This window comes from Sturnus vulgaris, chromosome 13 (genome assembly GCF_052056855.1).
Source record: "Sturnus vulgaris isolate bStuVul1 chromosome 13, bStuVul1.hap1, whole genome shotgun sequence".
NCBI lineage: Eukaryota > Metazoa > Chordata > Aves > Passeriformes > Sturnidae > Sturnus > Sturnus vulgaris.
Window position 1 is genome coordinate 19,402,501 of NC_142255.1, and position 14,396 is coordinate 19,416,896.

The following is a 14,396-nucleotide window of genomic DNA, read 5'->3' on the forward strand; positions in this document are numbered from 1 at the left end:
AAATTAAATTAAAAAAACCTATTTAAGTAGATTAAAATATGAAAAAAAATAGAAATGGTTCCCATTAAAAGAGGGATTTGAAAGTGTTGTTTGGAAAAGTTATTCCTGCTTGGTTTTATTAAATGTAGATATATCTGGATATTTCCAGTACTCCAGAGGGATTTTACATGGATTAAATCATGATAAGTTTATTAAGATGTAATGGAAATATTTGGAGGTTTTTCTTCTTTTCAAATGTTAAGATTTAGACTGATTTTTGAGAAACAGCAACAAAAAATTATTAACACTGAGCAATTTTGTTTTGATCTAATTTTTAAGAACAGCTGATATTTAAAATTTTAAGAGGTGAAAACATAAAATCCCTACGCCAAAAACCTTTAAAATCTAACAATCCAAATTTTGTATGTTTAATTATTCTGCCTCCTGCACATTGGATATTTTAAAATTGAGAATTATTGAAATAGACTCGGAGGAAGGTGAAAAATTTAAACAACAAACATTTGGCTTAATCAAAAAGGACTAAATATGCAAAATGCCAGCTGATTTCAGCAATATTTTTATTTTTTTTACTGCCTTTTGCAACCATAAAAAAAAAATTTAAGCTACAAAACCTGAGACAGAGCAGATGAACAAGGAGACACCAAAGTTTGATGACACTCAGTGAATTCTCTATTGAGTTTTGTAAATCAGAAATAAAACCTGAAATTCTCTGCTCTGTGTCCTTGATTTCAGCATTTGGGACAAAGCAGAGGCTGATTTTTTCTTCCCTTGCAGGTGAAATTGGAGAAATGATGATAAAGCCAGGAAAGTGAATTTCTCATTTCACAACAGTTTCAGATTCTTGTCAAGTTTCTGGAAATAATCCAAGAGAAGGGATGGGAGGAGCAAATGCTTCCATTTATTTCACCCAAACCTAAAACTTGGAATTCTTAGCATAGCTAAAAAAACAAAAAAAAAACCAAAATAGATTGCAGAGTTTAAGGATTTTTGGCAGGCAGAGTGAGGAGAGATGAATTTGAACTTTTCAATCAGATTTACTGCCACAAAAGTGTGTCTCAAAGAGAGAGAGAGAGAGAACAATTCAGTTTTCATTTATGGAATAAATATTTCTTTATTTTTTGGGTATTAATTTCTCTCAGCTGTGCCTGGGCTGCACAGGGTGAGGGATCCCAGCTCTTTTTCCTCCCTGCCCCACGGATTTTGTGTCCTGTCCCCTCTCTGCTGTTCCTTTTCTCCAGGGAATTTTTGAGGTTTTTTTTTTTTTTTTTTTTTTGGTTGGGAGAAGCCACTTGGAGATGAGAAAAATTTATGAAGGAAATCTCAATTAAAAGGGTGTCAGGTCATCATGGCTGAGGTTAAAAAGGAGATGAATGAATTTTTCTCTTATTTTAGCATTTTTGTGCCTTTCCCTGCACTTTGGAGTCATTAATTCAAAAACCCAATCCCATTCCCAAGTGTTCCACATCCCAAATTTCAGGCACCATTTGGAATTTCTTACCCAGACTGGAAACTGGATCAGGAACCTGAAGTGATGACCTTGCAGGCTGTGATCACAATATATTGAATTTATTCAGCTTGAGTTTTGCTTGAAACTGGAAGAAAAGGAATTTTTAACCCTTTAATCAACTTTATCAGGAGAAATGTGGTTCATCCTGTCCAGTGGGAGAATTCACCAGCCCTGAATATTCCTCATTAAATCTAATGAGGTCATGCCAGGGGAAGTTAATATTTTGTCACTTAATATATTTTATTAACCTCCCTGTGAAAAGTACAGTGCTGACATGGATCTGCAAAGCCAGAGCAAAATGCAAATTTTAACTCATTTAATTGCCACTTTGTTATTCTTTTCAAATAATTTCTGTTTTTCCAAGTGATATTTTCATGTTGTTTTTTTGGTCCAATTTTTTTTTTAAACCCAATGTTTTCAAGAGGACAATCCAGGGTAAGGAAATCAGCTGCATTTAAATGGATTTAAATTTTTTTTAATTACTCTAGCTTAATATCAGAGGAGTAAAAAAAAAAAAAAAAAAAAAAATTAATATATTTTACTTAGATGAGTTCTCCAAGTGCCTGCTACCACTGTGCTGACTGCAATATATAAATAATGGTAAGAAATGACCAAAAATTCGAGTGATAATTTTAATTTCTCTGTATTTCCTCATGGTCTGAGTGCAATTGCCAGGGCACCTTAGAATGCTGATCACTTGGAATAATTACCTTTGTAATTAGCCTCCAATACCCACTTTGCTGTTTTCTAAAAGCACTGAAATACTGAGCACATTTGAGGCAAATTCAGTTTTCCTCGAGTTTCCTGATGATTTTCCACGTGCATGGAAATGGAAGGATCTCCTTGATCAGCCAAGTTTTTTTTTTTTTATATTGAATATTCAGATTAATCCTGTTGCAATCAACATTTATTATCACTGCCAGGCCCCCTTTGTACAGACACCACCATTTCCAATGACATTGATTTGAAAATTACAGGCTTGAAAAATTAGAGTTACAGTGCTGCTGTGGTTTCCTGCTGTGGTTTTTTTTTTATTTATTTTCTTTTTTTTTTTCTTTTTTTTTGGGGGGGGGTTTTTTTCTTTTTTTTTGAACATGAGCATGGAATTATGACCTGCAAACAGAGAAATCCAGGCTTGTCACTCACCTTTCCTCTGCAACAAAGTGAGCAGGTAGCACTGAGACATCTCCTTAATGAAGTGCTTTTGGTGCCTTTTATCTGTGTGAAGGACAAAATTACCAAGATTCTTGCTTAATGATGGTGTCATTTATTTATTTTTTTTAATTTTTTTTTTTTTTTTCTTTCCTCAGTATTTAAAAAAAAAAAAAAAAAAAAAAATTATCCAGCAACATGAAAGGCTCTCAACAAAATGGTCTGCGTGGTTAAATTAGAAAAATCTGTAGGGCTGGAATATTCAGGTCTGTATTTAAAATGAGAGAAAAACACGAAGTTACATCAGTAATAAAAGTAAATTCAGAAAAATGCTGCAATGAGTGCTGTGAAATTCAAAATAAGGAGGATTTTTTTAAGCTTTTTTTGCATCCAAAAATCTGATTTTTTTTTTTTTTTTCCCCCCTCCTCCCCCAAATCTGTACCAGGTGTTTTTTTTGCCTGCAGTTTGAGAGTGGGGGGGTGGCTTTTCCTTATTTTCCAGGATATTCCCAAGAAATCCGTGAGCACATCCCTGACCTTGGTCTCCAGCAGAACCTGCAGATGGGGAGGCTCTGTGACATCCTGGGTATGTGATCACCCCCAGCTGGGACTGAAACTAAACACAAACACTTCATTTTTTTATTATTTTAATTAAATATTGAATATATTGAATATATTGAATATATTGAATATATTGAATATATTCAATATATTCAATATATTCAATATATTCAATATAATGATTATATTAAATATATTGAATCTGTTAACTATATTAGATATATTTAATATATTAAACATATTAACTATATTCAATATATTAAATATATTGAATGTATTAAATATATTGAATGTATTAAATCTATTAAATCTATTGAATATATTCAATATATTAAACATTTAAAATATATTGAATATATTAAACATATTAACTATATTAAATATATTGAATATATTAACTATATTACCTATATTAACTATATTGAATATATTAAATAGATGAAACATTTAAAATATATAGAATATATTAAACATTAACTATATTACCTATATTGAGTATATTAAATATATTAAATATATTAATTCTATTAAATCTATTAAATCTATGAAATTCAATTCTATTAAATTCATATATTAAATACAGAGCACAGAGAAGCTGAGAAGGAATTGTGCCATTTCCCGACCATGTTATCCATTTAAAAAAAAAAATAAATAAAAATTAAAAAATAAAAAAAAAAAATCCTGCTGCTTCCTTGGGCCTGTGTGCTGAGGTGGAGCAGCCTCAGCCTGGCACCTGCTGAGCACCACAAAATGTTCAAAATGAGGGAACTCCTGGCAAATTCAATTAAATTAAATCAAAATTTTAAAGCAAATGAGGCAAAAGGCATCTATTTAATTTTTTTTTTTTTTCACCTGATAAGCTTGTTTTAAGCAAAGCAGGGAATGGTTTTATTTAGCAGTGAATCATTTCATTGGCTCCCTGGAATGACATTTTTTACATGATTCACGTTTATTACAGGATCAGGATTATTTTCTAAATGCCATTTAGTAAGTTTGGAAAAAAAAGATGTTAGATCCAGAAATTTACAGTTGCCTAAAATAATAATGGAATTGCCTTTCTGTATTATCTAAGCACTAATATTGGGGGTTTTTTTGTTTTTTTTACTGTTTTATTTTTTTTTTTCATTTTTCAACCTGGTTTTTTTTTTTTTTGGCTTTTAAATAATAGAAACTTAAAGGGACAAACTCACACAGTGAACAGAATTTTTTTTGGTTTTTTTCCTCATGTCTGAACGTGAAAATTGGTTCTGCTGTAAAAACAGACCACGAGGAAGATACAAACTAATGAAATATTAATTAAATTATGAACTAGATCAGGTTCTTTACCTGTGCCTGGCAGAGCAGCACTGATATTTTCCATTTTGGTTTGATTTTTTTTTAAGAAAAGCAGAGGATTTCCTGTGAGTTAAGCTGTCCCTGGAACCCCACTGTGTCCTAAAGAAATTTTCTGATTTTCTCTCTCTTTACAGGGCAGCAGTAAAATGTTCTGCAGTTTTTTATTCCCCCAAATTCACTTGAGTTGTCATTTTTTTCTTTTTTTCTTTTTTTTTTTTTTTTTTTTTTAACTGCTGAATGGTGCTGAACTCTTCCATGAGTTATTTTGCAAAGTTATCTGGTAAATAATTATATAAAAACTCTGCTTGTGGTTTCTGTGGTATTTTAATGCCTCAGGTGAGTTTTACCCTCACTTTTTTTTTTAATGTGAATTATTTCCCTTGCAGCTCTGACAAAACAAAAAATCAAGCAAAATGAGATCAAATTCTTCCTTCCCAACATTTTGGCTCAGGGATTCTTTATTCTTTATCATTCCATGGAATTGCAGTTATCCCTGGCACAATAAATAAAAACAATCAAAGTCTTCCCACTTAATTTGGATCAAAATCTCAGCGTGCTCTTTGATGCTTCAAGGCCCATTAATTCATTAACTCATCTCTTAATATTTGAGCAGAACAAAGTGATTCAAATGTTCCAAAGCTGCCTGTATTACAGATTGTTCTTCTGTTTGGACACAGCCCTTGATCCTGAGTTGTTTTCCAGGAGGAAAATCAGATTTTCACCGTGCTTGCCCTGCCCAGCAATGGTTATTCATGATACCCCCACCGTGAGCTTTTGTGGGGGACAGCCCATGGAAAATCCAGGCAGCGTAAAAAATTGCAATTTCCTCAGCTTTCTCAACTCAATGGCTCGGTTTTATAATTTATTGGCATTAATGGGATATATTTATTTTTTTTTTTTTTTTAAAGCATTTCAATTCTCATTGATGTTAATGGGAGTGGGAGCTCCCAAATCCCCCTTGCACCACTTCCCAAATGCTGCCCCCAATATGTTGTGTACATTGAATCCCAGGAAGCTGCTGACCTGTCTGCAGAGAAACAGCAAAAAAAAAACCCACTAAGATTTGGGAATTAAACCTCATTATTTATTCCCAGTAAATGTTTTTTGGGGGTTTTTTTGGGTTTTGGTTTGGGGTGGTTTTTGGGGGTTTTTTTGGTTGGTTTTTTTTTTTTTTTCGGTTTTTTGGGGTTTTTTTTTGTTTATTTTTGTTTTTTGGGGGTTTTTTTGTGTGTGTGTGTTTTTTGGTTTTTTTTTTTTGTTTGTTTGTTTTTTTTTTTTTAAATTCGTTTTTATTAGTTCATTCTGTTGTTGAGCAGAGGGTGTGGGGGAAAGGCTGGCATTGCTGCTGGGAATGTTGTACCTTTCTCCCAGCACTGCCCCCCCCCCTCCTCCCTTTTTTTTTTTTGTTTCAGATGCCAACGTGGACGTCATCTACATCTGCCCCCTTGCTCTGAGTGAGGAGTTGGTGCAATATTACAATAAACTCCTGGGTCTGCAGGCAGCTGTTAGATCTGGGAACCCTGAGGACATGGCTGACCTGCAGGACAGGTTCAAAATTCTCACCCCTGAAGCTATAAACAGCTTCCCTGTGAGTTTGTCTTCTAATTACTACAGCTTGAGGGATGCAGTAAAATTAAATTGGAAATTTTATAACTTGCAACGCTCTGGTTCACATCAGTGAAATATTATTGCAAGTTTAAGGGATTTACTGATTAGGCTACTAGTTAGAGCATTGGAAATAAATATCCTGGTTTAGCTTTATAGACTTGCTTGAGATGGTCCTAGATTGGCTCTTTGTAGGCTCTTGTCCCTTCTGACTCTGTGCTTGGGACTGGCAACTTGATAGATTTATATCTCTAAGCAAATCATAGCAATAAACCATTCTTATTATTCAAAATTTTATCCCTGCCTAGCCCAGCATTCAATCATTCCTGTGTTTGAAGGATTCCAGTGCAGAGCTCCTGAAAGAACAAGGCTTAAACCAAACTTAGGTCATAATACAGAAATACGAGTTTCACATCAGAATAATACATAAATATTAGCTCCAATCACATAAAAGTGATCGTTCCAGAATAATAATTAATAATAGAGGGAATATTAGTTCCAAACCTGTCAGGTCAGGTTTAAATCCACGTGCTAAAACATGTTCTAATTAATGTACAGTGTGTACAGTGTTTCTGAAAATTACAGTGCAGTGGAGACTTTTCACAGTGAATAATAGTTTTATATTCTAAATATTAAACCTACAGTGTCTTGCCTGAGATTTGATTTTGATCAAACTCTGTGGCACATTTAGGGGCTTTGCTTGAAGCCCTGCTGCTGCTTTTGCTGTTTTTGTCTTTTTAAATTGCACTTTGACAAGCAGAGCAGGTTTGTTTTTTTTTTTTTTTTCTCTGGATGCTGGGTTATTTTTCCAACAGTAACTCCCAGGAGAATGGGAAATACCAGATTTTAGGTTTGAGGTAACCCATGGCTCTTTAGTGCCATGCATCTGTAAATAGGCAAAATCTACCTTGTTTTCATTAAACATGTGTTCTTTACGATTAATAATTCATCATTTTATTAATAAGATAATAATTTTATTAATAGATCCTTTGTGTGGAGAGGAATCTGCTCAGAACTGCTCGTGGCCTCAGTGACAATTGGAGCTGTGCAAGGCTTTGAGCTTTATAGGTTCTTTTAAAGGGTCTTTCTTGTGGTTTATTGAATAAAAAGCTTTTATTGCACCTAATGGATCAAAATTTATTCCCAATCAATGAAAGTGTGGCTCAAAGGCCACTTCAGAGGGCTCCTTTTAGCAATTCCAGAGGCACCAATCAGCCTTTGCACATTTTCCCAGCTGTTCTGATTGAACCTGGAGGGGAGGGGAGAAGGTTTGGAAAAGGCAGAGCTGGCCCTGATCCTGCACTTGGGGTGTTCCCAGCTTTGCTCTCCTGCTGATCCCAGTGCCAAGGTCAGAGCTGGGATCTTGGGGAAACTCAAAACAAAACAAAAATCAACAGGTTTTGAGAGTTTTGGTTGATCCCATATGCCCAGTTCCTGCTGGAATCTCTCAGTTCTGCTTTTCTCTCACATTTCCATATATCCTGGCAGCTCTAGCACTCCCAAAAAGCAGAACTGAAGCAGCTTTTACAGCCTGACCTCTTTAATGAACTGTAAAATCCACTTTTTGAGGGACACAAAGCCCAGCTCCTCCCTACAACCCCTCTCAGGCTGGGAATTGTTCCTGTTCCATCCAGAACTGTGGAATGAGAGCAGGGCTCAGCTGAAGGGAATCCATGGATCACAATTTTAAATCTGATGCAAGGGCTCCAGGTATCTTGTTTGCTCTTCATCTTTCAACTTCTGTAATTTTCTTTTTTTTTATTTTCTGCTGGAACTTTGGAGTGTGTCCCATTCCTGCTGTCCTTGCAGGGTGACCACCTCCTTTACAGAGAGATTTGGGCATTTTTTTTTTGGAGCTGTGTTTGGTGGGAGAAATGTCATGGTATTGATAGAAAGGGGGGGGATTCCTTGTGTTCTTTTCCAGCCTCATCTTCCCTATCCAAGCAAGGAAATCAGGATTTCTGCTTCAGTCCCTGGCAATGAACATCCAGGATTTGGAAGGAAAAAATATTCTGTTTTCTTCAGTGCTGGAAATCCTTGGCAAAACCAGGGTTTCCATTATCCTGAAAATATAGGGATGCTTTCCTGAGGCCTAAATGAGATGAAATCTCAATAGGAAGATGATTTTCTTCTTCTTCTTGGGATTATGATTTGTTCATGATAATTTATTACAGTGGATTTCTCCATCCCTGTCTCATCCTCAGTAGATTTTTGGGGAAAATAATTGGAATATATGCAGGCCATGCATGGGATATGTCGTTTAAAACATTTTGGAGGTTTCACCTGCCATGAGTGATATTCTTAATTTAAATTCAGAGTTTACAGGATGTCATGAGCTGCTTATTCAGCAATGGGGAATTTCTTTTTGGGGGAAGAAATAAGAAATTCCTTCCAAAAAGTTGGAACCTTTGTATTTTAAGCAAAAAAAAAAAAAAAACCAAAACGATTAAAAAACTGTTCCCCTCTCCTTCAGTGGTCCTTTAATCAGCCATCAGAGCTCCTGTGCAATGGAAAAGTGCATCCCCAGTAATTTAATGTAAGCACCACAAGCTTTTGTAAATCAAAGTGCTTTATTCTCAGAGAATCCCTTCAAATACCACTGAACTGTATGTGAAATACATTCCCTGCTATAGGGAGGAGGGGGGGAAATCTTCATTTTTTTTATTGATTTTTAGGAGCTCTGGAGTTAAACCATGCCAGGAGTGTTGCTGAGATGAATCACTATTATCCAAAGGCCACCAGCCTCTGTGCAGACTGACAGAAGGATAATTCCACATGGATCAAATAAATACAGATGTGCAGTAATTAGTTCTATTCCCAATGAGGCCATTTCCAACCCACTAAAGATGTGCACGATTATGGAGCCTCACCCCAACAGCTTTTATCAATTTAAACTGCTAAACTACAGGATTAGGTCATAACCCAACCTGCTATTAATAATGTATTTATTGTGGGCAACATTAGGAATTAGGGGGAAATAAAAAAAAAAAAAACCAAACAAAAAACCAAAAAACACAACACTTTTCATAAAAATAAATATTTTCTTTTTCCAGGAGCATCACATGTGCCTGGCCACACTGCTCAGGTACAGCCCCAGGACAATGCAGAGGCTGCAGGCTCTGCTGCAGGGCAGGGATGCCTACATGGTTGGGGGAGTTCCCCATTTGGATGATTTGGCTGTGGCTGATGAGCTCCAGGTGCCTTTTTTGGGCTCAGAGCCAGCAGTGGCTCAGCTCTACAGCACCAAGTCTGGCAGCAAGAGAATCTTTGCCAGTGCTGGGGTGCCAACCCCTCCTGGAGAGTGGGACATCCACAGCAGGGAGCAGGTGAGCTGAGTTTGTGTCATTCCAATAATTCCATTGATGAGACCTCAATTTTATATTGTAGATATAAAACCTACAGTGGCTTCACTGAGATTTGATTTTTATCAAACTTTGTGGCACATTTAGGGGCTTTGCTCAAAGCCTTGTTGTTCTTTTTCCCATTTTTTTCTTTTTTCACTGAACTTTGACAGTCACAGCAAGGAGCAGGTGAGCTGATGGGATGGACATTTGTGTCATTCCAATAATTCCATTGATTAGACCCTCATCAATGAATAACATTTTTATATTATAAATATTAAACCTACAGTTTATTGCCTGAAATTCGATTTTTATCAAACTCTGTGGCACATTTAGGGGCTTTGCTTGAGGCTCTGTTGTTCTTTTTGCTATTTTTTTTCCCTTTTCACTGAACTTGGACAGTCACAGCAGTTTTTTTTTGGATGTTGGGTTATTTTTCCAAGACTAACTCCCAAACCCTCATTGATTTGATCAAGTTTTGGGTGAGGTTGGGTCCTTTTTTGGCTCAGTTAAATGCAGTTTGTGCCCAAGGCAGGAAGGATCACAATTACCTTGGGATTCTTCATGGGTTTGAGGATATTTAAGGGTTTGATCCAATATTTGAGACATCTTGTGCTGCTTCCCCATGAAATGAATCCATTTTAGCAGTGACTGAAGATGCACATTTTGCAAAAACCTTTGTTTTAATGGGCAGAAATGTGAATCTAAATCTCCAATCCTGCTCCAGCTGAGGTTCACTGAGCATCTTTGCAGTTTTACCTTGTCCCCAGCTCGGCCTGTGCTGAATTCATCTCTCTTGTTGGCATGACCTGGAGGAAAATAACAAAATCCTACTGAACTAAAATCACAATTGTGATCATTTTCATGTTCATTTTGCAGCCAGTTCCTCAGTATTTTATTCTTTAAGCTGATTTTGTAATTTACAGTGAGCTAAGCATTTATTTTTTAAAAAAAACAAAACATTTTTATGGTGGTGTTACTTCTCATTCAGGGAAATAATCATTGCTGAGGGTTTTTTTTTTTGTAGGTGCTTCTGCTTCTACAAGAGCCTTTTCACATTGCTTTGGTTTTTATTAATCACCTTTAGCACTGAACAATTTAAGCTACACAAATCCATTGCAACTTCTGCAGTAGATGAAATAAATATATGATCAATGACCTGCAAAACAGCTGTTTGATTTATTTGATTCATGTAAATTATTTAACAATACTCCTGGTTCATCCCACAGGGTTATGGAATTTCTCCTTCTGTTGTTTTGCTTGTATGAAATATTGACATTTTAGGTTAAATAATCAAAGTGAGGTGACACCATGGTAAAGCACAATTCAATTTTCACTTAAAGATAGCACATAATTCTTTGTGATTGGTACAGTCCTTACAGGATTATTGATCCTTTTCATTACTGTAGGGGGAGCCCTCAAGAAAAACACATTTATGTGCTTCTCAAAAGCCACAAATGGAACACATGTAATTGTATTTTAGGTCAATCTTTAAAAAAAAAAAAAAAAAAAAAAAAAGAAACAAGAATCCCTCAAATTACTCTGTAAAATGTAGAAGACTCCAGCCAAGGCAACAAGATCTGAGAATACTTTTTTTTTTTTTTTTTCTAGCAGGTTCAAAGTCATTTGCAGTTTCTTAGAAGCTAATTGCATCCTGCAGCAGCTGGGCAAAAGGCATTTGAAAGCTATTTAAATCTGTGTACATACACAAATAAATAATTAGCATTTTTTAGAAAGGCAGCCTGGTACCTCCTCCGTGCATTTATAACCATGGAATGTTCTCTCCTGTAGGAAAATTTCCCAGCTGTTGGGGGCTGTTTCTATAAATGGTCCATGCCACGGTGTCACAAATGTTTATGGAGCAGTTCTGGTGATCCAAAACATCAGACAAAAACAAAACAAAACCCAAAAAAATAAAATAAAAAAACACCTGGGCAGGCAAATTCCTCTGCAGAAAATAAGGATGGAGGCTTCAAAGGTGGCTTTCAATCCATACTTAAATAGCACCAACAGCTCTGAGAAAATAAAATCATATTTAGAGAAAATAAAACCATATTTAAAAAAAGAACAACCAAAAAAACCAAACCCCAAAACCACCTGGGCAGGCAAATTCCTAAACAGGAATGAAGGCTATGGAGTCTTCAAAGGTTTTTTTCAATCCATACCCAAAGATCACAAACACCTCTGCGAAAATGAAATATTCATATATATTTACAAATATATCTATAATTTAATATAATACAATATAATAACAATGCATCTATAATACATAATATAAAATTTTATATATAATATATAATAACAATATCTATTGTATGTATGTGTGTATATATATTATATGTGTATATATATATATGTATGTATGTGTGTGTATATATATATATATATAAAATATATATATATAATTAGAAAAAATAAATGTCAAGCCCAAATATTTGGGAGCTCCGGAGTCTTTTGGTGGTGTCGCAGTGCAAAGGATTTTGTGTCCCTGTCCCGCAGCTGCTGCGAGCCCTGAGCCGCCTGGTCCTGGACAATTTGGGGGTGCAGCGCTGGCTCTTCAAGGTGGACGGTGAGAGGGGAGGAGATGGCACCGCCTTCTGTGACGTCATTTCCCACCTGGAATGCTACCCCTGCATCCAGGGACACGTTCCCGGCGTGGGCAGGGCTCGGGTGAGTGACAAAGTGACAAAATCCCAGCTTTGTTGGCTTGGCTCGTGAATGTTCCCCTGAGGTTCCTCCTGCTTGTGAATCCCTTCTCCTGAGTCCTTCCTCAATTCTTTCCTTTCCCTAAATTCCTTCTTCTAAATCCTTCCTAAATTCTTTTCTTTTCCTCAGTTCCTTCTCCTGAGTCCTTCCTCAATTCTTTCCTTTTCCTCAATCTCTTCTCCTAAATCCTTCCTAAATTCCTTTTCCTAAATTCCTTCTCCTAAATCCTTCCCCAATTCTTCTCCTAAATCCTTCCTCAATTCTTTCCTTCTCCTGAATCCTTCCTCAATTCTTTCCTCCTCCTAAATCCTTCCTCAGTTCTTTCCTTTTCCCCAATTCCTTCTCCTGAATCCTTCCTAAATTCCTTTTCCTAAATTCCTTCTCCTAAATCCTTCCTCAATTCTTTCCTTTTCCTAAATCCTTCCTCAATTCTTTCCTTTTCCTCAATCTCTTCTCCTAAATCCTTCCTCAATTCTTTCCTTTTCCTCAATTCTTTCCTTCTCCTCAATTCCTTCCTAAATCTCCTCCCCCATCCTTCATTTGATATCACAGCCCACAAAGCAATAGGCAGCAGTAATTCAAATAAAACAGGCAAATATTCCAAAATCATTCCAGCTGTGGAATGAGGTGTGTAGTGACACTTCCTGTGCAATAATGGGCAGCTTTTACACACTTTTTGTAGAAATTTTGTTCTTTTTGTTTTAGCTGAAGTGAGGACATACAAAGGAAAGTTTATAGGCAGCACAGCCTAATCTCTACATGGAAATTTGGATTTCTTGAAACAATGATTAATTGGGATTGGGATTAAAACATCTGAACAGCACTAATCTGAAATCATACCAACTGATTGCTTTTTCACTGGTTTTTCTATGGTTTATTTTTCCTGCATGTTTTGCCTCACTAATAACTTTTAAACCTGTGTGAGACAACACTCGAGGTGATCATTAAACTGCTGTAATTTTCATTACCGGGGGTCTTTAGCTAAGGAGAGCCACCTATAAAAATCGAACATTAGAGCATGAACTCAGGCACTCCTGGGTTCCTAAGAATGCCCAGGATTGAGAGGCTGGAAGATGATCCATTTGAACTGCAGAAAAATCCATCTGAAACCACATTTCATTATTTTGGCATTCCAAGAACTATTTGTAGTTTAAATATTCATTGGTATTTAAATGTGTTAATTTCAATAAGCATTTGATATTTCTGTATATCTTGCCAAATTCATTCCTAATGTAATGGTTTTAAAGCCAGAAGGAATGTATCCAGAAAAATGGTTTAATTTACATAAACTACTCGTTATAGCTCCTCTGATTTTTTTTTAATTCAATCAAAATGGGTTTGAAATTTGGGGCTGATTGAATTATATTGTATATTGAAATTTCAAATTGGGCTGATTACAGTTCTGCTGCATTTGACAGATACAAAATAATTCCCCATTATAAAGCACAGCTCCTGATCTAAAGCTGAAGGGATAATTCCTCAGTCAGGCAGGAAGAAGCAGAGCCCTGAAAATCCACCCCAGTGGGACACAAAAAGCTCAGGATGTGTCCAGGTGCTGCTCCCAGCACCTGAGGACAGAATCAGGAGTCACCAGCTCCAGTTCTTTGCTGGATATCAGTGACATCCTCTGTTTCTTTGCCTTTTAAATTCTTTTCCCAAGCGTTTCTGCATAAAGGACACGGTGAGCCCTGACTTCCTTTGGTTTTCCTTTTTACTCCATTTACCTCCAGCCTGGATTCAACCATAAAATAACCCTTAAATATAAACACAAGCTGGAAGTTGGGGAATTAGCATGGAATAATGAATTTGATCTCATTTCTCAGAGCCAGCAGACAAATCCAGGCCAGTACTGAGCAGGTTTTGGCCAAGTGTTGTCCAGAGAAGCTCTGGGTTCCTTATCCCAAGGCCAGGCTGGTCACTGGGGCTTGGAGCACCCTGGGGTGCTGGAAAGTGTCCCTGCCATGGCAGGGGTGGGGGGAATGGGACGATCCTGAAAACCCTTCCCAATCCAAACCTTTCTGTCATTCCCAAAACGAGGACCTCGCTGCTTTTCTGAACACCTTGTGTGATCGTTTTGCTGAAATTGCCCTGCCTTCTGCATTTACCCTCTTTGGAAAAGAGGAATCTCAGCCTCCCCTTGGGCCTCAGCACTGAGAGCAGAGGATTAAAACGCTCCTTTGTCAGGGAAG

At 36.5% G+C, this 14,396-nt stretch overlaps 1 protein-coding gene across 18 annotated transcripts in view; it reads left to right on the forward strand.

Moving 5' to 3' along the window:
• The window catches only part of IQCH (IQ motif containing H), a 53,923-nt gene that overhangs the window by 14,663 nt on the left and 24,864 nt on the right, over positions 1 to 14,396 (forward strand). For 16 of the 18 annotated variants that reach the window (XM_088172711.1, XM_088172708.1, XM_088172716.1 and 13 more), the window contains 4 exons: positions 3,162 to 3,245; positions 5,968 to 6,143; positions 9,214 to 9,486; positions 12,001 to 12,171. In XM_088172711.1, the coding sequence (XP_088028837.1) occupies positions 3,162 to 3,245; positions 5,968 to 6,143; positions 9,214 to 9,486; positions 12,001 to 12,171 (704 nt within the window). The remainder of the gene's footprint in view (positions 1 to 3,161; positions 3,246 to 5,967; positions 6,144 to 9,213; positions 9,487 to 12,000; positions 12,172 to 14,396) is intronic. The other 2 variants (XM_088172715.1, XM_088172719.1) reach the window with 2 other exon arrangements.